This window comes from Thamnophis elegans, chromosome 2 (genome assembly GCF_009769535.1).
Source record: "Thamnophis elegans isolate rThaEle1 chromosome 2, rThaEle1.pri, whole genome shotgun sequence".
Taxonomy (NCBI): Eukaryota; Metazoa; Chordata; class Lepidosauria; order Squamata; family Colubridae; genus Thamnophis; species Thamnophis elegans.
The window spans coordinates 36,105,616-36,130,244 of NC_045542.1; the positions used below are offsets into that span (position 1 = coordinate 36,105,616).

The 24,629-nt window shown below is 46.3% G+C and overlaps 1 protein-coding gene across 7 annotated transcripts in view; it reads left to right on the forward strand.

Annotated features, from left to right (window-relative positions):
- The window catches only part of KMT2D (lysine methyltransferase 2D), a 145,135-nt gene that overhangs the window by 88,992 nt on the left and 31,514 nt on the right, over positions 1-24,629 (forward strand). For all 7 annotated transcript variants that reach the window (XM_032210729.1, XM_032210726.1, XM_032210730.1 and 4 more), the window contains 7 exons: positions 140-2,289; positions 4,668-4,791; positions 7,109-7,199; positions 7,955-8,018; positions 8,591-8,823; positions 10,058-13,096; positions 14,807-14,950. In XM_032210729.1, coding sequence (XP_032066620.1) covers positions 140-2,289; positions 4,668-4,791; positions 7,109-7,199; positions 7,955-8,018; positions 8,591-8,823; positions 10,058-13,096; positions 14,807-14,950 — 5,845 coding nt within the window. The remainder of the gene's footprint in view (positions 1-139; positions 2,290-4,667; positions 4,792-7,108; positions 7,200-7,954; positions 8,019-8,590; positions 8,824-10,057; positions 13,097-14,806; positions 14,951-24,629) is intronic.

Sequence of the window (24,629 nt, forward strand, 5' to 3'; positions counted from 1 at the left end):
TATTACCTGGGAGGAGGGGGGAGTTATGAAAGATATTCATCTATCAAATTTGTAAATTTCCCATCTCGCTGTTTGGACCGACTTCAGAAAGCCATTTAGGTTACCCAACCCATTTTTTAAAAAATGTCTCCTTTTTCAGGCCATCGGTGACAGCAGCTTCCCAGCCCTTTTATCCCCGCAGTGTCTTCCAAACGCCACCTACACAGCAACAGATGTGGCAACAGCAGCAGCAGCAGCAACAACAACAAGCAGCATCCATGCGTCTCCCAATCTCTTCACGTTTCCCCCAGCCCCCCACCCAAGACCTAAGTCGACAAACTTTGGGAGGCCTGGCGCCACGCCTGCCCAGTCCTGGTGAACAATTTCAGACTTCCTCTGGCCCACTGGGAGCCCAGTTCATTGAGTTGCGGCACCACATCCCAAAGGGAGTGCTAGGAAGTGGAGCTGGCCCTCCCTTCATCCAACAGAATCTTCAGGCTCGACCCAGATTCTTCCTGCCTGGGAACGATAGCACCAATCAGGCTTTGAAAGCTTCTGTTATGCCTGTGCAGGCCCCTGTCCTGGGAAACCAAGGCCTACAATCACAGAAAATCCCTATTTCATCCTCTCTTCAGGATTCAGAGATGAGCAATAATCATCACTCTCATGCCAAGGCCATTCCCCAGTTGATATTGCCCCCTGGCAACATGGAGGTGCGACACATCGCAGCTCGGACATCCTCTTCATCTGTCCCTAAAGATGTACCCCTCACCTCAACTAACATTGATTCTACCCCAGCCGCTGGCAAGAATCAGCTAAGTCTGGTCAGTAGGCCATTACCTTGCGAGGTCCCTGTGGAACCCGATTTGGATGATGAGTTTGATTCTCACAAGGATCTTGTTGAAGATGACGATGACTTGGCCAACTTAAGCCTTGATCCAGACGTTGCCAAGGGTGATGATGATCTTGACAACCTAGATAACCTGGAAACCAATGACCCTCACCTCGATGATCTATTAAATGGTGATGAGTTTGATTTGCTGGCATATACAGACCCAGAGCTGGATACTGGAGATAAGAAGGATATCTTCAATGAGCATCTGCGGTTGGTGGAATCTGCCAACGAAAAGGCTGAACGTGAGGATCGGCTTAAAAAAGAACCCTCCGTAAGTCCCTACCTCAAGGATGCTCCTTCTGCTGGTGTTGGCAAGCCAGATGAACAGAAGGCACCATTAATTCCCAGAGATGATGTTCCCAAAGTGAAAGAGGGACTTGGTCTTCTTCAGGTTCCCTGTTCATCTTCTGCAAGGGTGTCTCCATCCCCCATCCTTGCAACCTTCAAGGCCCAAAGTGACCTGCTGGACAGCAAAATGCCTAGCCTGCCAGCTGATATCAAACCCAAGATAGAAGAAGGGTGTTTAAAATCCTCGCCCTGCCAGTTTAACACTAGCACTGTAGAGAAGCCTCCTGTGAAATCTGAAGGAGCAGAGAAAATGATTGCTACTTTAGGAGTCAACATCAAAACCAACCAGAATCTTATGAGTCCTGGTGGAGTGCAACTTGGCATGACTCAGTTCCACAGCAACAATCACCCTCCCATATCAGATAAAGTCCTCTACAGCACCCAAACTCGTCCATCGCTTATTCCTGTCTCAATGCCGAACAACACTAATTCCATCCTGGAAAAGTTTGAGCTAGATGGAGGACCCTTGAGTTTGAGTAGCAGTCAACAGCATTCTCCAGCTGATGAACTAGACAAAATGGAAAGTTCCTTGGTGGCCAGTGAGCTCCCTCTCCTGATTGAAGATCTGCTGGAACATGAAAAGAAGGAACTGCAGAAGAAACAGCAGATGTCTGCCCAAATGCCAGGGGGTTCCCAACACCTCCAGCCCCACACTGTATTGGCACATTCTGCTCCCCCTCCCCAACCTCATGATGGGCAGCTAGTAAGTCCTCAGCAACAACTTCAGTTGAGCATTGTGGCCAGACCACAGGGCATGGTGGGCAACCAGCAACTGATGCAGCAGCAGCAGCAACAACAACGTCTGGCTGGTCCCCAGCAAAACCAAGGGCTAGCACCACACCTGGCAGTGCCTCAGAACCAATCTCAACTGCTTACCCCCCAGCATGGCATGCAGGCAGCTCACAGCCAACAGACCCAACAGCAGCTCTTAGCCCAGAAGAATATGCCAGGTGTCCAGCAGCAGCAGCAAATGATGGGACTTAAGCCTCAGCAAATTGTGATGCAGCAGCAGCAGCAACAGCAGCAGCAGCAGCAGCAGTTGGCTAACAGTTTCTTCCCTGATACTGGTATGTATCAGGTGTAAAAGATCAGGACCACATGCGAAATTCCAGTTAAACTTTATTACTAATTATACCTATATATAAGCATCTACTCAGCTAATGGTTAGCACTAACTTGACATTAGATAAGGATCAATGGAATTCAAGAGGGTTGGATTTGGTCCATTTGTGACTATATAGAGACTCTAGGCTAATTCCTCTTTTGACTCCACTGCCAGATTCTGCTATTATTTCTCTTACATGATGGGAATTACAGCTAATCCCCGGGTTACGAGGGTTCATTTAGCACCCAGCGCCCATTCGAAGTTATGAGATAAGCACCTCCTAGTGTTTACGAGCAAGTCCCAAAATTACAAATGTTGCAGCACCACAGCGTTCACCCTTACGAAAGACTGCAGGCCAGCAACATTCACCCTATTTCCCCCGCTCCCCATAGCTGCTTCCCCTCCCATTCTGCCTGGGGCTCGACTCACCTTACAAGATCGGTCTCCTCTCTGCCATGGTTACTTGCTTTTGAAGGACAGGAGAGTTGATGGAAGCTCTTGGGTGTCGTAATATTGTGCGAGTTCAGGCACCTATTTTGCAGTGACTGGGTGCCTGAACTCATGCAAGATCACAGACCACAGAAACATTCATTCTTGGCACGAAAACTGTTTGCAGTGCCTGCCTTCTGCTTCTCCTCCCCAACTTCTTTCTGCTGCCACCAGGATACTTTTTGCTGAGACGGAGATTGAAAGCTGCTTCACTGAGGAATTCTCTCCCTTTTGAAATGCCCCATAGACATCTACGAGACCTTTTAAAATGGAGGGATTCACTTTTTTTGAATGGCGTTTTTTTGAAACACGCCATAGACGCCTATGAGGCCTTTGAAAATGGAGCAAATCGCTCCATTTTCAAAGGCCTCATAGATATTTCTGGGGCGTTTCAAAATGAAGCAAATCCATCGATTTTCAAAGGCCTCATAGGTGCCTATGGGTCATTTCAATACGGAGCAAATCCCTCTGTTTTCAAAGGCCCCACACAGTTGCACACAGATGAAGCATCCAGTCTCCATCAGGTCTCCATCTGGATGAAAAATGTCCCGGTGGTGGTGGAAAGGAGGTGGGGGATGAGTAGGTGACAGGCACCGCAAACACTTTTCGTGCCCAGGAGCTTCCTTCGACTCTTCTCTCCCTCAGAGCGAAAAAAAGAATCGTCAGAGAGGAGACAGATCTTTGCAAGATAAGTGAGTGCAGCGCAGCAAGGAGTGGGAAGTATGAGGTATCTTAGTGAGTTGGGGAGGCCTTGGGGGCCTGCTCCATCACTATTCCCCCCCCCCGGTCTTCCCCACCCTGAGATACCTCATGTGCACTTAATGAACTATGCATTCACCTACACATTAAAATAGCGAATGCATGCACGAAAGCAGGGAGTGATCTCATTCAAGGTACGAGATTCACTCTCACAAATCCTCGAGGTACAAATGGAATGGGCAGGCTCAATTACATTCATAACTTCAGGATTCCCTGTATATCAGCCTATTTATTTCATTTTGGCCAGGATATGTAGAGTTCTTAATTGCCATTATGCAAGTCCTGCTTTAATTGCAAGTTAAAATTTGCTATTATAACTAATTAAAGGGGCTAACAGAAAAGGAAATATGTGGAGAATTGAATCCCATGGCATTTTCAATGCCAAACCTGATCTAAATTCAAAGGCAGTCTTTTCTTAATCTGCTAAGAAAAGCACATAGTTTAACATGAATAACAAATATCCAAGTGCAATATACAGTATGTGTGTGTCTGTGTGTACATTCTGTTTTCAAGGTGATCTGAGCGAATCAGCCTAGATCACACCTAGCCTTTATTTTCATCTTATCATTTCTATCTACTGACTTAAATAGCTTCAGCCAACTGGAAGCTGTGTAGCAGCACATCTGAAAAACGCATCAAAATTCCATAGGGCATATCTATATGTAACTGTGCGTACAGGGAGGATACCATATCAGTCAGGTGAGATTTATACATATGAAGAAGAGCTCTAAAGAATTAGTTCTCTGTGAGTTTAGAGCTGTCATATGGTGAGCTCAATTCACTCCCATATTAGAAATAGTAGCCTGAAGCTGCTGTAGATTGGTGGTGATGTTTGTTTGAGTTTCCTATATGCAAGCAATAGAAATCCAGGTGATCATTAAATGGCAGCAGAGAATTGGAGTTTAATATTTCCAGCAAGTCTTCAGCAAGGGGTGATTTTCTGGTCAACTAACTGTTTGTTTTAGTGAATTATGCATTAGATCACAAGTGCTTTTAATGTTGAGATATCAGCAATGCATAGCCTCCTCATATGTTGGTCTCTTTTCTCTCTTGTTTGTACCTCCCACCTCCTGTCGCCCATGTGCTTGTAAAGATCTAGATAAATTTGCTACTGAGGACATAATGGATCCCATTGCCAAAGCCAAGATGGTAGCTCTAAAGGGTATCAAGAAGGTCATGGCACAAGGCAGCATTGGGGTTGCTCCGGGCATGAACAGGTAAGCAGAAAACTGGACCGTTGATGGAGCAGAAGGTTTTAAGGCAGGATGCCCATGTAACAATAGCAGCAGTTGTTCGACAGAATTTGAACTTCTTCCTCATTTTATTTAAATTCAAATAGCGAGTTTTGTAAGTAAAAGATAAATGATTATTTGAACCAGCCTCCCTGCCTGAGTTAATATAGTAGTCTGGTGCCTACTGAACTGGGGCCTGTGCTCCAGAGTAAGTAGAGAAGGGCTACTCTAGCTTACATGGCAGAGTGTCTTTAATTTTCATTTGATTATTGAGAAGACAATCATTAATATTACATGAATATTCTGGAAGCAGTGGCTTTCTAATTATGGCTCCTGATGAGATACTTACATTGCAATAATAAAAACTTTAAAAGGCCATTTGTCCCTTCCTGTCTTTTGAAGGAAGTTCTTGTTTAACAACCAGTTGCATAGTTGTTAAGCAAAATCGCTTAATGGTTGTTACGGTTCTGGCAGACCCCTCAAAAGCTACTTATGACCCAGTCCCAAAATCACAGTTGTTGCACCACTCCCATGGTTGTTTGTCGCTACAACTGACCACAGAAATGTTGCAGTGTTCCCACATCTACTCTCCCCCCCCCTCCCTTGGGTCCACTCAGGCAGGGGTGAAATGCTACTGGTTCAGGCTGATAGTAAAAATGCTACGGTTTGCCTGAACTGGTAGTAAAAAAAGAAAAAGTAAAAAAAAAAAAAAAAAAGTTCTGTTGATCAGTTATGCAACAACCAGCTGTGCCCCATGATTTTATTATATATAATCTAAATCGTGCGGCACAGCTGTTTCCCCCCCCCCCCCGCTGTTCTACTTACCTTTGCAGACTTAGAAAATGCTTTTTAGCACCTGTGGTGCGCATGTGCGCACGAAGCAAACCAGTAGCAGATTTCAGAGGCATTTCACCCCTGCACTTAGGCCTTTCCTCACCATCAGTGGGGTCTCCACAGCCTTTTTCTCCCCCATTAGATCCCTGCAGAGCTTGGGACTCCTCCCACCCACCCTCTGTCACTGATGGCACACTTTGAAAACCTTTGGCGCTCTGGAGGTTTCTGCAGTGCTGGGTAACTTGAGTGACCTCATGGCACGTTTCCAGAAGCAGCTACCATTTTCCAAGTGATCAAAATTGAATGCGGCCACTTGGGAAATGACGGCTGCTTCTGAATCACATCATGCAGCTGCCTGACAAAGCAGTCCCTTCTGCTTCTGCACAGCACTGCATGCGCCTCCTCGGAAACTTTCACCAACCTGGAAGGTCATGAATCGAATAAAAAGGTGACTAAACTCACACCTTGTTTGCTTCCTTGGGGCCAAGAGGTTGCACCTGCACCCCAGACATCTCCACAGGCCCTGTGTACCAAGGCTAGTATCAGTTGGAAACAAATATTTTGTTCGCTCTTGGTTTGGTTGATTGCCAACAACTTACCAGCATTTTTGCAGATTCCCAATAATTTAACTTTAATTCTCCTCAAAGCAGTTTAACCTGCTCAGCATAGAAATCAGCTAGCTCCATGTTGGCTAACATAAAAGCATTGTAAGTTTGTTTGGTAGGTTTTTGTTTTTTTTTTTGCATTGACTGAATTAAACTTTCTTTAATTCCTGTTGATACTGAAGATTTTAAAATTTCCCTCACCAAGCAACATAAATAATGATCCAGGTCCTTCCATTCACCTTACATGCATCCCAAATTATCTGAATATTAGTTGGATTACATTTTTTTAAATGATAATATTTGCTGTCTAATATAAGTAGGAAAATTATTACATTATTACATTATCACAGATGTATTAAAATTCTACCATGAACTAACATTTTTAAATTGGTGTTTCTATGATTGAAGCTTCATCTGATGCAACAGCCTTAGAATCTAAAACACAATCTAATAGAAGACAAAATAAAAAAATATTCACAAAAAATTTGTGGCATGAGAAGTAAATGTATAATTCCTAGTGGGATTATAGTGAGATAAAGTTTATGACAAATATACAGAATTAAATGCATGGAAACAAGCATAAAACATTTTCTAATTCCGATTACAAAGTACATTTTAGGTAGGATGCTCCATAATAAAATCAAAGGCATAATTGAGATCACTACCAAAAATTGTTGAATTATCTAGTGCTATCAGTCTCAGACAATGTGGTCATTAAATGAAGGGAGATGGAAATTGCAGTCCAAAAGCTTAATGGAGATCCAGATGTTGCCCATCCAATCCTAGACTAATACTAGCTGTATCCATTATATTTATATGGTATCTTCCAATCACTCTCTGTCTTGCATCCTTCCTCCTTCTAGGCAACAAGTCTCCTTGCTGGCTCAGAGGTTATCTGGAGCTTCATCTTCATCTGAAGTGACAAATCACATTTTACCTGTAACTGGAGGGCAGGTGAGCAGTGATCGGCAGGCCATGTGACATTTTCTGTTGGTGGGTTTGGGGGGAGGTGAGGTGATTCAGTTGTTGTCAGGTGCAACAACCAAACCCACATGTGCAGAGTTCAAGCAAATTACTTTATTCTGCCTATAATACAGGAATCTTCCCCAAGCCTGGCAGTTTTCTCCTGGGAGCTATTACATAAGGCCCTGCCAAGGAACCTTGAGGCAGGGGGGGGGGCGGGGGGGGGAGGTGTTGGTCATAGCCCTTTTGCTGTTGCGCAGCAATTCTAGGCTGACTATGTACTTGATCCCTCATCCCTGCCAAGCTGAATGTTTCTGCACAATTGGCAGTGGAGAATAAGAGATGCTACAGAGAGAATAGTAGGTGGAGATTCATTTTAACCAGGGGTGAAATCCAGCAGGTTCTGATAGTGGAAATTTTGAGTAGTTTGGAGAACTGGCAAATGCCACCTCTGGCTGACCCCAGAGTGTGATGGGAATGGAGATTTTGCAGTATCATTGCTCTGCCACGCTCACCAAACCACGCCCACAGAACCAGTAGTACAATTGAATTTCACCACTGATTTTAACCATAAAAGTTTATTAAGTTACTTTGAAGTTATCTCAAGGAATAAAGTATAGGAGGGGGAGGTTTTTTTTTCAAAAATCCATTTTGAGGTATTTTGTGCATAAATGAAATGGCTATTGTAAAATATTTTTAAAAAGATAAGGCTGCTTATAGTTATTATAATTTAAACTTCCTTGCAGGAGCGCAACAATGATCCAGCACAGGCTCGTCCAAACCCTCCAACCTTTGCTCAAGGTGTCATCAGTGAGTAGCTGGCCGCCTAGACTGGGTTCTGCTGGGTAGTGCTTTTCTTTAAAGTCTCTTCTTAGCTCATCTTACATACAATACAGTTATTTGCGGAGATCATTTTGGATTGCTTAATTTGGAATAGCTATTGCTTTCTGGTTCCAAGTACAATTTCTGTGCTGCATAAAAATATTTCTGTTCATGAACGTGTGGAAGGTTGACACAAAAGGCTAGCAATGTAATTCTTATTTGTATTGGTTTGTTGTGTTAAAACCAAACTTGGTACACAGATGATTTACTCTCTGGAAACAAATACTGTAGGGGTAAGACACCCCTAAGACTCCTTGGGATGTGTGTTCTGTTACAATACAGCCTGTTGTGCCTTCAAATGGCTTCTACTGCCGTAAAATGGCTTCTTTTGTACAGTGCAGTGGAGTTGCACTGTATGTACCTATCCTGTGCTGCTTCCTGCAGTGTTCGGTCTTGACTTGCTGCAGTTGTTAGCGGTTTTTGTTTTTCCTATGCAAGGCATGATTCATAGGTGTGGCTCTCCAGCTACCCAAATCCTCCTCTTCTGTTTCCATCTCCAGATGAGGCTGATCAGCGTCAGTATGAAGAGTGGCTTTTCCACACCCAGCAGCTTCTCCAGATGCAGCTGAAGGTGCTGGAGGAGCAAATCGGGGTGCACCGCAAGTCCCGCAAGGCCCTGTGTGCCAAGCAGCGGACGGCTAAAAAGGCCGGCCGTGAGTTCCCGGAGGCTGACGCTGAAAAGCTGAAGCTTGTAACTGAGCAACAGAGCAAGATCCAAAAGCAGCTGGATCAGGTATGTTCCCGTATCGGGGCTCTCTCTACGCCCGGTTCCTGATTTGACCAAGAAAGTGGCACACCTCCCTGTGTTTCTGTGCATACGTGCACAACATTAGCAGGCCCTAGGTTATTTATTCATTGATAGTTTAATTCACCCGGTAACTGAGAGCTGTTTGTGCGGTTTCAACTGTGGCTGAAAGATCCTCAAAGATCATCACCACCTATGGAAACAGAACCAAAATAACGTAAGAATGGGTGAGATGGGCAGCACACACAAATAGAATAAATGAAATAAGAATAACAACTAATATAAGAACAAGAGATTTGTTGTTTCCTCTGGAGTGAGGGGTGCCAACAGAGGAAGACGAATGAGAGTTGGAACAAGTTAAGGTAAAGATCAGTCAATCAGAATAGAGTTGGGAGGGACCTTGGAGATCTTCTAGCCCAGTGGTTCTCAACCTTCCCAATGCCGCGACCCTTTAATACAGTTCCTCATGTTGTGGTGACCCCTAACCATAAAATTGGTGTCTCATTTCCTAACACCATCGAAAATATGTGTTTTCCGATGGTCTTAGGCGACCCCTGTGAAAGGGTTGTTCGACCCCCAAAGGGTCTCAACTCACAGGTTGAGAACCACTGTTCTAGTCCAGCCCCCTGCTCAAGAAGGAGACCCTACACCAGTGATGGCGAACCTATGGGACGCATGCCGGAAGTGGCATGCAGAGCCATCTCTGGGCACGCCAGCCATCACCTATTGCTCTTTTGGGTTCCAGCATGCATGTGCGCGCCAGCCTGCTGGTCTTCGCACATACCGAAGCGCTAGAAACCGGAAGAGCAGCTCCCTGGCGCGCACTCCGTGCCGAAAAGGTTCACCAACACTGCCCTATACTTTTTCAGACAGGTGGCTGTCCAGTCTTTTCTTAAAAACCTGCAGTGATGGGAGCACTACAACAACGTCTGAAGGCGAGCCGTTCCATTGGTTAATTGTTCTCGCTGTTAGGAAGTTTCTCCTTAATTCCAGGTTGCAGATTGAGATGTCCAATGAGAATGAGGAGGAGGAGGGAATTGAATTGCCTAGTGAATTGGGGCAATTGCTAGGCGGAAGAGCAGGTGGAGATAGTATATTTTCAGTGGGGAGATTAGAGTTCTATCTTTGACCCTTCAGAGCAAAGAGAGTTGCCCTCTCCTGGGGAAGAGAAAAGGAGATAAGCCGGGGAGTTGCTTCTGATGTTCTCTTTCCCACTCCACAGGTGCGGAAACAACAGAAGGAACATACCAACCTCATGGCTGAGTACCGCAACAAGCAGCAGCAGCACCAGCAACAATCCTCCACGGTCATGGCCCTCAGCCCCTCCCAGAGCCCTCGTCTCATGAACAAGCTTCCCGGCCAGTTGCTTTCTACACACGGCCTCCAGCAGGGGACACAAGGCCTGCCTGGTCAGGTCCCGGGGGGCCTGCGCCTCCCTCAGGCTGCGCCCATGGCCGTGCAACAGGGCTTACCGTTCATGAGTCAGCAACAGTCACCGTTGCCACCCCCATCCGGGGCCACCCCCGCTGGCAATTTCTTTCCTGGCAACCGCCTGTTACAGGAGAGACAGCTGCAGCAGCATAGGCTGCAGCTGGCTCAGAAGCTGCAGCAGCAGAACTTCATGGGACAAATGACCATGCAGCAGCAGCAGCAGCAGCAAGGCATGATGGGACAGATGTCTGTGCAACAGCAGCAGCAGCAGCAACAGCAGCTTCAGCTTCAGCAGCAAAACTTGATGGGACAGGTATCCGTGCAGCAGCAACAACAACAACAAAGCACAATCGTCCAATCTGGTTTGATGGGTCAGCCGCCACCGCCACCCCCACCCACTCCACAGCCAAATCAGAACCTGCTCCCTAAGCCACAAGGGCTGCTGAACAGCCAGCCAGGAGCTGTGATCCAGCAACTCTCTCCGCAGCAGCAGCAGCAGCAGCAACAAGTCATCCTCGGGCACTCCATGCTGCAGCAGCATCAGGGTGTGTTAAGCCACCAGGCTGCCCAGAGGCCAATGCTGTTGACTCCTCAGCAACATCGGGCCCTGAGTTGTCCTCAGCAGCTGGCCCAGCAGACTCAGGGGATGATGGGGCACCGGCTTCTTTTGTCTCCTCAACAGCAGCAGCAGCAACAGCCGCCCCCACCGCCACTAACACCACACCAGGCAGGGCTCCTTGGCCAGCAGAGGCTGCTAGGCCAGCAGCAGCAGCAGCAGCAACAGAATTCCCTAGCCCAGCACCAGGCCCTCCTCAGCCAGGGGCAGGGCACGCAGGCAGGAATGTTGTCCCAAGCCCCTCCACCAAGTGCCCTTAGCCAAGGGCAGGGCATAGCCCCCGAGCCTATCCAGCACTTTGCGCAGCAGGGGTCTTTGAACCAGCCCCTGCACTCAAGTCAGGGAATGCAGCCAGCCCTGCCAGCACAGCAGCAGCAGCCGCAGCAGCAGCAGGGCTTGGCTGTCAAGGAACAGCAGGGAGGGCCGGAAGGCTCCAGTGTCCTTCCCCAGGAGGGAGCAGTCCTGCAGCAGCAACAGCTTCGGCCTCATTTAGGAGGTCAGGAGCTGGGAGGGCAGATGAATCCCCCTGACCAGCAAGGGATGCCTGGCCACGGAGCCCCTTTGCAAGAGCAGCCCCCTCAGCTGATGCTCCAGCAGCATGGGGAACCACAGAAGCAGCAGCAGCAGCAGCCGGCCGATCTGGGCCAAGCACAGCAGCTTCACCTGGACTCTCAGCAGAAGAGCCTGATGGGCCCGATGCAGATGCAGATGCAGCAGCCGCAGCCAAACAGTAACCTGCAGCAGCAAGGCAGCCATCTGCAGCAGCCCTTGCGGACTCACCCGGCAATGGACAGCATCTTGCAGCAAGAGGTGTCTCCCCAGCAACCGCCGCACCACCACCATCAGCACCGGGAGGCCCCTCAGCCTCCCCATTTGCTCGGTCAGCAGATGGAGCAGCAAAGCCAAGGGCAGAACCCCATGGCTCCACAGCAGAGGATGGTGGGCCAAAACCTGGAACAAGCTTCCAAAGGCTTACCGGGCCAACTTGCACAACAACAGCAGCAGCAGCAGCAGCGCCTTCAAAGCCCAGCGGGAACTTCCAAAAACCCTGGGTTGATAATGTCATTGCAGCAGCAGCAGCAGCAGCAGCAGCAGCAGCAGCAGCAGCAGCAGCAAAGTATGATGGTTCCACAGTCATCAGCCCAAGGCCAGAGCTTCCTGGCCAGCCCTGTAATGGGTCAGATCCGGGCTCAGCTTCAGGGAGTCATCTCTAAAAACCCACAGCTCCGGAACCTCACTCCTCAACAGCAGCAGCAACTGCAAGCTCTGCTCATGCAGCGGCATCAGCAGAATTTGCTGCAGCAGAACCAAGCATTGCGGCAAGGCAGCCCTTATCCAGGGCAGGCCCAGGTGTCATTGGACCAGGGCCGGCCAGCTGCTCCCCAGCTTCCCCTCCCCGGCCCCATGGGGCAGCAGATCCCAAGGCAGCCCCCTCTTGCTGTATTCCAGTTTCGTCCCGAGCAGGGATTTGCTGCATCCGCCGAGCACCAGAAGGTCCCAGTGAACCAGCAGGTGGCCCCCAGTCCTCACCAGCAGGGGGCACCAAGGCTTCCGACTCCTCAGACTCCCTCCGTTCCCTTGAGCGTTGCTGGCGTGGCCTCTCTACCACCTCAGCATCTCAGCCCTTCAGAGCCAAAGAGACCATCCCCATTGCTCCTGGCTAAAAGCCCTGAACAGCAGCCGGCTCCCAGCCAGAAACACCAGCCGACCACTCCCAGTCCCCTGCTCTCACCTAACCCAGCGCTTTTCGCTCCAAACACAAAGGAAATGGCTCTTGGCCCCGGGAGCTTCAGAGACTCAGTGTCCCCCACCAAAGTGCCCATGGAGACAGCAGCGGTCAACGGGCAGACGAGGGAATTGGCTTCCTTGGCTGTGGGGAAAGCTTTGCCCCAATTGGGAGACCCTCCCCTTGTTTGTATCAAACAGGAACCCAGGGAAGAGGTAGCCCAGTGTGCACTGATGAGTGGCCCCCAGCCAGTCAAGCGGGAAGCAAACGGGGAGCCCGTCTCGCAAGCAGCCACTGTGGCGGCTGCTGTTACGGTGCCCACTAACAGCCTCAGCCGCACTGAAGCCGGCCACCTCTTGCTACAGAAATTGCTACGCGCCAAGAACGTCACGCTGGGGACTCAGCGCTCGGGTGATGTCAACGGGCACGTAGACGGCAAATTTGCTGGGACGGAGGGCCGATTGCAGATGACACCAGATGTTCGGGAGGTGAGCATAAAGGGAAAGGGAACAGTGGTGGCTGCAGTTGCAGAAACCCCTGCTTTTTGAGCCCACCTTCTCCTGTGATATCTTGGGGGTTAATGAATACCCAAATTGAAAACTATATCTGAAAGCCAGTCCTATCTACCCAATGGCAGAGAAGGTATTTTTGGCATTGTGGAATGGATTTCACGAAGAATCGATTGGAAAAGGTCTCCTTTTGGGAGAAGGATATCCTTTATAAAAGAAGAGGGCCACGAGGTAGTGCCATCCTCAGCTTTTGATGGGCATTGTTTCTCTGCCACTGGCTAGCTTGGGCCACCCTTTTATTATGGAGTGGTTAGCAATCACAGTTGGGAGAGGGATAATGTCACTAAAAGGGGCTTGAGTCAGAATGTCCAGAGTCCCCCCACCCCAAAATAACCCAGAAGGAAATTTTTCATTTTATTTACTTATTTATTTATATCCTGCCTTTACGATTTTTACAAATAATTTCAAAGCGGCAAACAAACCCAATGTATCACCCTCTTCCCGTTTTCCCCATAACAACAAGCCTGTAAGGTGAGTTGGGCTGAGAGGTGGGGGGGGGGGGCTGACCCAACTTGGTCGTACAATTTCTGCAAATCCTAGATGCTCACATGAGGCTGCAGGGCCTCCTTCTGCCTTTTTGACAGGCTTCAAATGTCTAATGGAGATTCTCAGTCATCCACATCATGGCCGTCCCAAAGGTGCTTTTCCAAAAGGCAACTGGACTTTCTTGGGTTTTTTTTTTTCCCCTTGAAAATGTTTCGGTTCTCAAGCTTCTTGGAAGAGAAGCAAAATGTTTTCAAGGGGGAAAAAAGTCCAGTTGCCTTTTGGAGAAGCAGTTTTGGGATGACATTGCCTTTCATTCAGGTTTTGAAATAACTTATTTCTGTCCCTTATACAGGTAGTCCTCGACTTACAACAGTTCATTTAGTAACTCTTCAAAGTTATAACGGCACCGAAAAAAATGTGACATCATTTTTCACAGTTATGACCTTTGCAGCACCCCCATGGTCATGTGATCAAAATTCAGATGCTTGGCAACTGGATCAAATTTATGACAGTTGCACTGTTCTGGGGTCATGTGATTCCCGTTTTGTGACCTTCTGACAAGCAGAGTCAATGGGGAAGCCAGGTTCACTTAACAACTGGGTTACTAACTTAGCAACTGCAGTGATTCTCTTAACAACTGAGGCAGGGAAGATCGTAAAATGGGATAAAACTCACGTAAGAACGGAAATTTGTGGCTCCATTGTGGCCGTAAATTGAGGACTACCTGTAATGCTAACTGATTTCTGCCCTTCTCCTGCTACAACCATTGAAATGAGGAGTCTAAAAGAAGAACATACCTCTCTATCCCATTTTTTTAAATAAAAAAGCCCCTTCCCCAAATGTGGTTGAATGTGTAGATTCTCTAGTAAAAGCAAAGATGAGAGGTTTGGCATAGCCATCTGCCGGGGGTTGCCGCTGGACATACGAGGAAGCCATATTTAAAACACCTTCTCTTCCTCTGCAGTGTAAAATAGGGCTGCCCATAATTCTGTCCCTCCTGCTCGGGCTTCTTGGTACTTTTGCTTGTCACTCACTTAGCCCGTCTGGGGCAGGGAGGGTTGAGTGGTGAGCTTTAATAGCTCCATAAAATGACTCCAGTTTTCTGAGGAGAGAAAGGGACTACTGCCTGCCTCTCTTCACCAGGATGTCCTCGCAGCAAAGAAACTCCCCCCACCGAAGCCAAAGCGATCTCAGAAAGCTGGGGAGCGACTTGTCAATTCCCGCAAGAAATTGCGCAAGGAGGATGGAGTGAAGTCCAATGAAGCCCTCATGAAACAACTGAAGCAGGTACAACTCTTTTGGATTTGTCTGGCTGGAAGGCTGAGTCATAATCAAGTGTGTTTGTGTGTTGCATGAAAAAGACCATGACAGTCTTAACTAGATAAATAGGGCTTTTATTTTTCTGACCATGGTCACGTGGGGTTTTTTTTTTGCAAGTATTTGTGTAATCATTAATATTTGAATACATCTACCTACCTACCTACCTACCCACCTACCTACCTATCTATCTATCTTCTTCTATATATATATAAAAATGGCTGTGTGTCATAACTCTGGAACCCCATGAGCAATTTCAACCAGACTTGGTACACAGATGACTTACTCTCTGGAAACAAATACTGTGGGGGGTAAGACACCTCTAACATCCCTGGGGGAGTGGGTGTTTTGTTTAGATATGGCCTGTTGTGCCTTAAAATGGCTTCTACTGTACTATTGTAAAATGGATACTACTGTACAGCTCAGTGGAGTTGTCATGGTAATGGCTTCACGTACTCCACAAGGGGGCTCCCTCTTGTAAGGGGGAAAATCCAACATTAGAAATTATATTTGGTGTGGACATTTCCCCCCTATAAATAAATACTCGAGCAACGCTGGGTTATCAACTAGCTCAATATACAACACTAAACATTTCCTACTCTATTCTCCTGTGCGCTGCTTGGGGAATCCAAGCATGGATTAAATTTGTCCATTAGCTAGAGACTGAGTTATGTAATTGTTGAGCATGCCTCCTCTGACTGGGATAGTTCAGTTTTTTAACTCAGTCCAGCCTAAAGAGACATAAAATAATTTGCTTTAGGATAATAGACAAAATTAACTCATTTCTTCAACTTTGGATTCCTCACTATGTTTGACTGAATTATTTGTTGAAATTCGTGTTGTCTGACTGTTTTGGCGGGCGGCAGTTTGCTGTTCGCCTCGACCTCATTGGAAACTTTCAGCAAGCCCCCTTGAGGCTTTCACGGCCAGGGGAGCTATCGTCTGGAGAGGATCGCAGCCACGCGGTTTGACTTGTGTTCATGTTGTGGATGAGAGTAGGTCCGCAGCTCTCCCTTTCGCTTGTGGCCACGGTTAAGAGTCGGTTCACCACTCTCGCATCGGCTGGGGTGGATGCGATCCGCTTAATGTAGCATGATCTGTCCCAGAGTGGTTTTGTCGCTTTGCCACTGCCACACTGCTCTCATTGCTGCTACGTTACTGCCACGATAACAAGGATCGCTGAAGGTCTCTGGCGAGGAGCGATGACCATTTTGGAGCCGAATTTGAATTTCACGCCATTCTTGCTGGCGGCGGCCATTTTGGGAGGTGTTTGGCTTTCACACCAAAAAAGCAGCTGGAAGAGGCGCGACTTACAGCTCGTGCCCAATTTGCGGTGATGCATCAACGGCCCTTTTCTGTGTTTGAGGAGGTCGGTTCGCCGTTATTCCGCTTCAGCACACTCGGTTGTCCTTTCAGTCTCAGCAGCCTGAGCCAGCTTTGCTATTCTGAGCAACATATTCACTCTGATATTTGGATGTGAGCTTGAGTCTCTCTCTCTCTCTCTCTCTCTCTCTCTCTCTCTCTCTCTCTCTCTCTCTCTCTCTCTCTCTCTCTCCCTCTCTCCCTCTCTCTCCCTCTCCCTCCCTCTCCCTCTCTCCCTCTCCCTCTCCCGGATAGGGCCGCTAAGTGCAAGGACAAGACCAAATCATTGGCCAAGGCACCTATAGTTACCAGCAGGTCTCCTCCTACATTATTGGCTGAAGGCCCTTCTCCTGCTTCTTCCCTGCATTTGCCAGGGATCCAGGGTTGGTCCCCAGATTGGGGACCCAATCTCCCCCTGGCCTTTCTTTTTAATTTTTTTTATTTTTAATTTAAAACAAACACAATCCTTCTTTACATGCTGTAGAAAGTGTATCAGTTGGTTACAAAAAGACTTTGGTACATCTCTTCCACAGTCAACAAACATACTTCATATTAACTCGAGAATTTTAACTCAAATATTTAAACATGTCACCATCATCATATCTCCATTTTCATTTGACTATAATTGTTTAAGCGTCCTTCATCATAAAATATACTAAAGTTTAATACATAACCACATGCTGGCCTTTATGTAACTATTTCTAACATCCTCCACTAACTAAATCCTTATGTCCTATTCTAGTTAAACATCCATAATATTTAATAACAAAGTTTTCTAATCTTCCTTTCCAAATCACTGTTTAAAATTTACATCCAGTTTCTATATTATATCCATTTCTATATATATACGTTGTTATTCTTATCCCTCCTTTATTTGACTAGATCCTGTATCATAACATTTTCCCCCTAATAATCGAAACTTTAGCTGCATCTAAGTTGGTTCCCTTTTTTATTTTTTTTATTAACCTTTATATATAATCCAAAGGGATTTCTAATCTTCCTTACATGGGTACCATTCCATATTCATATCCAATTATACTAATCATAATACTACACATTGTATACATTAATAACATTATCAATTATTTATTTGAACTATGTCTATTATCAATAAATTTCACTAAGTTTAACTAGTTGTATCTTTCCAATAGCAAAACAGTCTCATATATTTTGCCATTTGTGGTGCCAGTCCTTTAATCATCTCCTTGATCTACTTTGTATGGACTCCTCTTTGCAACTCCTTGCTTATAAGATCTCTCATGTAATCTTGATGCCCTTCTTCTGTCTCCTTAATCAGCTTATCTTTGATTATCAGTAGTGTTATCCCTGCTATTGCTAATGAGATTTCTCTCTTTAAATCCATAAATTCTTTGTTTTTTTCTTCTTCTGTCACTTGCCCTATGGGATAAATTTCCCCTCCCTTTAAATCCTCTTTCAGTATTCCACTCTTTCCATTTTCAGAGACCGGCCAATCACCATAAATATCAGCAAATTTAATCTCTTTATATTCATTTTCCACTTTGGTTTTTTGAGTTTTAATCACCACATTTTGCATTTGATAAACATCTTCAACTTCATCATATTTTATTGTTATGTGCTCTAAGTCTTCCAACTTCTTGTCTATCTTCTCATATGTATTTGATAATTTCTGTATTTCTGAAAATATTTTTTGCAAGCTCAAGGTTTCTATTTGCTTTTGAAATTGTGCCATTCTTTCCAGCTAAGCAACACAGCTGCTCTAGCTTGGAAGGTTAAAAAAAATTAAACAGATTCACAAAAACATTTGTTTACACTTTTCTCTGGTTAGAGATATACTTGAAAGGGACATCTGTGTGCTTCCCTTCTTATCACACTCTATAACCAAACAGTAAGACCTTACAGTGCCAAGCCAAAACAATCAGCAAAGGGAAAAAAAAGTTCCATTTCCAATACACATACTCCAATAAACAAACCCTCCGAGCAGGAGTGTTACCGTTACAAATATTATTTCTTTTGTATCGTTTTTGTATTCCAAGTTTTTAAAAAAGAGTCCAATCTTTAAATGAATTAGAAAAACACCCACAGCAATGAAAGAGGAAAACTTTAGCCCATAGGTTACAGAGAACAATAAAAGAAAAAATAGAAGAAGAAAGCTTAATCCATCCGCTTCAAAAGGCTTGCATAAATTCCATCCACGAAGATAGCGTTTAAAAAGTAAGATAACCACTGTCCAAAACCATTCCAAATTTAATTCCGTCGCTTGATTCTTCTGTTCTCCAATTTAAATTAATTTTAAGTTTTTTATAAGTAAAAGTTCCTCACCAGCTGTAAACACTTTTTCTTTCCATATCCTTCCGTTTTGGAGCCGCCCCGACTTCGTCAGCTTTTGCTGGATTTCGGTCTACAGAGAGGGTTCAGTGCTGGGGAGGAGGAAGAGGTGGCTGACCAAGAATTTTCAGATGATGAGGGCGTAGTGCAGGACAAGCCTACCTTTTCCGGTTTGTTGTCCGGCCTTATTTAAATCACTTTTATACAAGGCTAAGGCTACTACCAATAAGGGGGGGGGGGGCGCTACCACCCAGGGTAGTACTGCGGTGGGGCTTGACTCTACGGAACGTCTATTTGCTGAACAGGTGCAGGTCCAGGATGTTATTCCCTTTCCGAAACTGTTCCTGGACGTTGTCCAAAAGCAATGGACGCAACCAACTGCTGTCCCTCCACCTAGTAACGGTGATAGGAAGCTCTATACTTCCACATCAGAACTAGATGGAATCCTTCAATTCCCTACAGTAGACCTTCCAGTAACGGCCTTGGCCTCCCCAGCTTTGATTCTGTCCAAAATTTCGGAGGGTCTTAAGGCTGAGGACCGTAAGGCCAAATTGGTCATACATAAAGTGCACCATGCGGCTGTCTGGGCATTGCGAGCCGCTACAGCGGCCTCATTTTTCAATAGGACTTAATTGGTTTGGCTCAGGCAGCTACAGGCCAGGCTTGCCCCTGATGACATGTGCCTCCACCAGGATGTCAACAAACTGGTGGTGGCATTAGAGTTTTCTTCTGATGCTACTCTCAACGCGGCCAAGTTCGCGTCTCAAGCAGTAGCATCCAATGTGGCATCCCACCTCCTCCTTTGGCTACGTCATTGGCAGGCGGACTTACACTCCAAATGGCGCCTAGCATCCACCCCCTTCAAGGGCGGGACTCTGTTTGGTGCCGCGTTGGACCCTATCTTAATCGAGACTAGGGACAAACGTAAGGTGCTCCCGTTGACCAACAGACGCACAGACAGGAGACAACAACCTTACAATAGATGGCAGTCCTTTTGTGCTGGGGACTCTGGGTATAATACAGTTCCATATATTCCCCAGTATAACAGGTCTTATACACAGACACAGGACAGGGCCCAGGACCATGCCAATGCCAGGGATAGAGACCGTCAACAGAACCAGCAACAGTCTCAGGCCTGGCGGCCATTTCATGGCGCCAACAGCTGGTCCTTTCATAGATACCAGTGACTCGCATGGGGTGGGGCCTATTGGTGGACGTTTAACAGCCTTTGCTCACCAATGGATGGACACTCTGCAGTGCCATGACTTCGTCCTGAACTTTCCAAAGAGTCACCTGCACCCAATCACGTCTCTCTTATACCTTGGGACCATCATCAATTCGGAGTTGTGCGAGGTGTCACTATCTCAGGAGAGACGACAAAGCCTGCAGACCCTGGTGAGTCATGTACTATCACAGAGGTCGATTCCACTGGCAGTTCTTTCCCAGCTTCTTGGGAAAATGGTCTCATTATAGACATTTTCCCTGGGCACGGTTCCACACATGACTGCTCCAGTGGTTCCTACTCCCCTTCCAGAGAGTCCACACCAGTCACTCACAAACCAGGGTACAAGTATCACCCAAGGTGTTACAGTCGCTCCAGTGGTGGACATCCTCCAAACTACTCAAGGAATGTCTCTTCAAGGAGCCAGACTGCATCGTAGTGACGACAGATGCGAGCCCGTTCGGGGCAGGGGGAGCCTACGCCATGAACCGAGTAGTGCAGGGACGCTGGACTGCCCAGGAACTACGGACAACATCAACTGGTTAAAGCTGTGGGCCATTCGGCTAGCCCTCCCCGAGTTTCGGAACTTGATGATGGCTGACCACGTGTTGGTCCTCACCAATAACTTGGCCTCCAAGGCTCACATCAACCGCCAAGGAGGCACATGGTCCAAGTCCCTGATGCTGGAAGCGGAGAGGCTCCACCATTGGGCAGAGAACCGTTTGCTATCGATTCAGGCAGAACACATATCGGGCACAGGTGAATTGGTTGAGCAGGGCCATGGTGGACCAGACGGAGTGGCGGCTACATCCAGCCCTGTTCCAGGAAATGTCTCGCAGGTTCGGTCAACCCGAAGTGGACCTCTTTGCACAACCTCACAATTCACACCTGCCAAGGTTTTATACCAGGTTTCACGTACCGGGTGCAGAGAGCACCGACACGCTTTATAGTCCTTGGCCGGAATGCCTCCTTTACACTTTCCTGCCTCTCCCATTCATTCCGCTTGTCATCCAAAAGATTCTAGCAGAACAGGTGGAAGTTCTCCTGTTCGCACCAATATGGTCCCGTCGCCCTTGGTATGCTGACCTTGTCCATCTGTCCATCTCACGCCCATGGAGAATTCCAGACAATCAGATACATCTCTCCCAGGGGGCTCTCATTCATCCGAACCCCCAACTATTACAGTTAACTGTGTGGCACATGAGCGGGCTATCTTGACTCGACAGCGATCCACTGACAAAGTCATTGACACAATCCAAGTGGCACGACATCTGTCCACAACACACATCTATGAGGCCACTTGGCAGGCCTTCTGCAGGTGAGGCCGCAAGACCGGAGTTGACCCACTCACGGCATCCGTACCACAAGTACTAGATTTCTTGCAGATGGGCATGGACAAGGGGCTGACACCCAGCACCCTCCACCGCCAGATTGCAGCCCTATCGATTGTTGTTGGGGGCGGGCAGGGCCGCTCCTTGGCTCAACATCCAAGGGTTTGGTCATTCCTAAAAGGTGCCTTGAACATCAGGCCACTGGTAATCCATCATTACCCCACATGGGACTTATCCCTGGTACTTAGGGCTCTCACGGCGGAACCATTCGAGCCCATCCACACAATCAGCATTAGATTGTTGACCCTAAAAACCATCTTTTTGGTAGCTATTACATCAGCTAGGAGGGTGTCGGAGCTGGCGGCGCTGGCGGTCCGCGAGGATCTCTGTATTTTCCATCCGAACATAGTCATCCTGAGGTTAGACCAGGCATTCCTCCTGAAAATTAATTCATGGTTCCACAGGGCCCAGGAACTTATCCTCCCGGACTTCTGTCCGCAGCCCTCGCATCCACAAGAGCGACGATGGCACCACCTCAACGTTCGAAGGACACTCCATCACTAAGTGAAACGTACTGCATCATTCAGAAGGTCAGAGGCACTATTTGTATCTTTTCAGCCAGCATCCATGGTACAGAAGGTGTCATCGAATACCATCAGACGCTGGTTGAAAGTGTGTATTGCCCTCGTTTATGACAAGACCAGTTCCCAGGCGCATCACCCCCGACTCTATCAGGAGTGTGGCCACCACAGCAGCCTGGGTGACGCAAGCCTCGGTAGAGAACATTTGCAGGGCAGCGACTTGGTCATCTCCATCGCCCTTTATCAGACATTATAAAGTGGACATGTATGCCTCGGTGGAGGCTTCCTTTGGGCGGCGAGTCTTACAGAGGGTTCTATTACCACCTAGGGCCCCTGACCAGCCTAGCTCCTGCCCTTGAGACTCATTGTTTTGGCATGTCACATGCTTGGATTCCTCAAGCAGCGCACAGGAGAAGAACGGTTGACTTACCTGAATGGTCCTTCTAAGTGCGCTGCGAGGGGAATCCAAACCCACCCTCGGCTTCGGCTAATCTGGGCATTGGACACATTGTTCTGGTTACCTGATTAATCCTCTTCCCATTCCCAGCCGGTTCTATTACATCTCTTGGATCAGCTAAGACTTCGTACAAAACTGAACTATCCCAGTCAGAGGAGGCATGGTCAACAATTACATAACTCAGTTTCTAGGCTAATGGACAAAGTTAACCCATGTTTGGATTCCCCTCACAGCACACATAGAAGGACCGTTCAGGTAAGTCAACAGTTGTTATTCCTGAGAATAATTGATTTATAAAAATTAGGAATGTTATCTCCCCCCCCTTTTTTTTTTTGTACAGAGTGGACCTATTCTAAACTCATGCACGCCTCCAATTTTCCTCACCTTTTTAATCCAATTTATGAATCTAGTGAAACGTCAATTATTTTTTTATCTTTTCATTTGGGGTTTTATTTTTGGTTGGTCAGAAAGCAAAAATAAATGGACCGATACAGTTGTAGCCATTTTACAAATAAGCAGAGTCAGTGTATAAGCTGGAAGTAAAATTGCAAGTCACAGTCATCTGAGCACTTGCTAACCTGAGGTGATTCACTTAACCACCTAATGAGAAGTGACTTAAGCCCACTACAGTCACATGATATTTGCTTAGTGACTGCATCACTTAGTCACAGAGTTGCAGGTACCAATTGTGATCGCTTAAGCAAGGGCTACCTTAGATGGAAACTTTTCTTAAAGAATACTTAGTGTTCAGATGCATTCTGAAATTATAGTAGTATAATTTTTTTAAGCAAATGATTATATGCTTCAATATATAATATTGCAATTTATAAAATGAATGTAAAGATATTCATTTTAAATACTCATTAAAATCCTCATGATATTATTGAATGGATAGCATATACAGGACATATGAAAAATAAAAGGGCATTTGCAAGATGAGGAACGAAACAGGAAATGGAAGCTTATGCTCATTCCTCCCCAGATTTCTTTTGCGGAATTACAAAGTACTCAGCATAAATTGCTTTTTGTTAGAGTAGGCTATGCACAAATATGTACAAGCAAATAAATTGTAAATCAGTAGAGTTTCGGGGCCAGATTATTTTCTTGTAGAATAATATAAGTAGATAAATTGCTCTTAACTGCGTAAAATTTTATCACACCAAGTGTTTGAATGTTCCAATTTGTTTTTTTTTTTTTAAAAAACTATATTATTGTAAATTTTAAACTCAGAAAAATTCCATAAATTTTGGGCTTATTGCAGAATCAAACTGGTATGCAGATTCTTTCTAATTAATTAATCAATTAATTCCAAAAGTAGCGGTAATTCTGTTAAACCAGGATTTATTTGTCATGTACAATGAGTTGATAATTCTGTGCATCAGATTTACAGTGCTTTTGACTTAAAATAGATCGATACGCATTTTTCATTCATTCCAGATTTTCTTTTCATACAGATTTCTAAGTACGGCCCATAATTTTATATTCTTGTTATGTTTCAACCTTATTTGTAGAAGAATGTTCTGCAACAAGAAGCTCTCATTTTCTGTCTATTTGTGCAGATAATATACTAGAAAGTGACACAAGTTGTTTTGTTACCAGATGACCTATTGGTGCTCATTCATAACCTTGAATCTTCCCTATCTCAATAAAATAGATTTGGTATCCTTTTCAGGTATCATATTAGGAATTCAGAAGCAGCCCAACAAGTCCTAATTCAACTGCATTAATATACACTGTCTTAGGGAAAGACCTGAGCTGGTTGGGATTGGTCTAATGCAGGAGTGTCAAACTCAATTTCATTGAGGGCTGTGATTATTCATTTCATTTCAGGGTTGTGTTTGACCTGGGGGGTGGGTGGGGGTTGGAGTAGGTGTGGCCAGAGTAGGCGTGGCCAGCTTGACATCATTCATGTCAGGGGCACCTGTGGCGGCCTGAATGCTCCACCAGCGAAAACGGGCTCCCAATATATTTTCGGCTGAGACAGCCTCCTGCAACACTCTGCCAGTGAAATCTCCATCCCAGCCAAAAACAGAGATTGAGAGCCCATTTTCGCTGCCAGAGGCACCACAGGCTGGTCCTTTGCTGTTTCCAGGGCAGCCCCGCAGGCCAGATCTAAGTACCCCCTGGGCTGGCTCCGGCCTGCAGGCCTTGAGTTCAACACCCCTGGTGTAATGTAGCTTCTTCTTGCCTTCAGCAAAATCCCACCAGCTGTGGATACTGTAGATTCAGAGAAATATATTTTCAAAAATCATGGAGGAGCTTTGTAACCTTAAGATTTTCCCACTAAAGTAATGGGAGAATAGGCCCAAAAAGGAGTCCATTAGACCTTCGGGGCCTGTGAATTCATATTGTTCTCTTTTTTTTATCTCAGAGGATTCCTCTAATATGA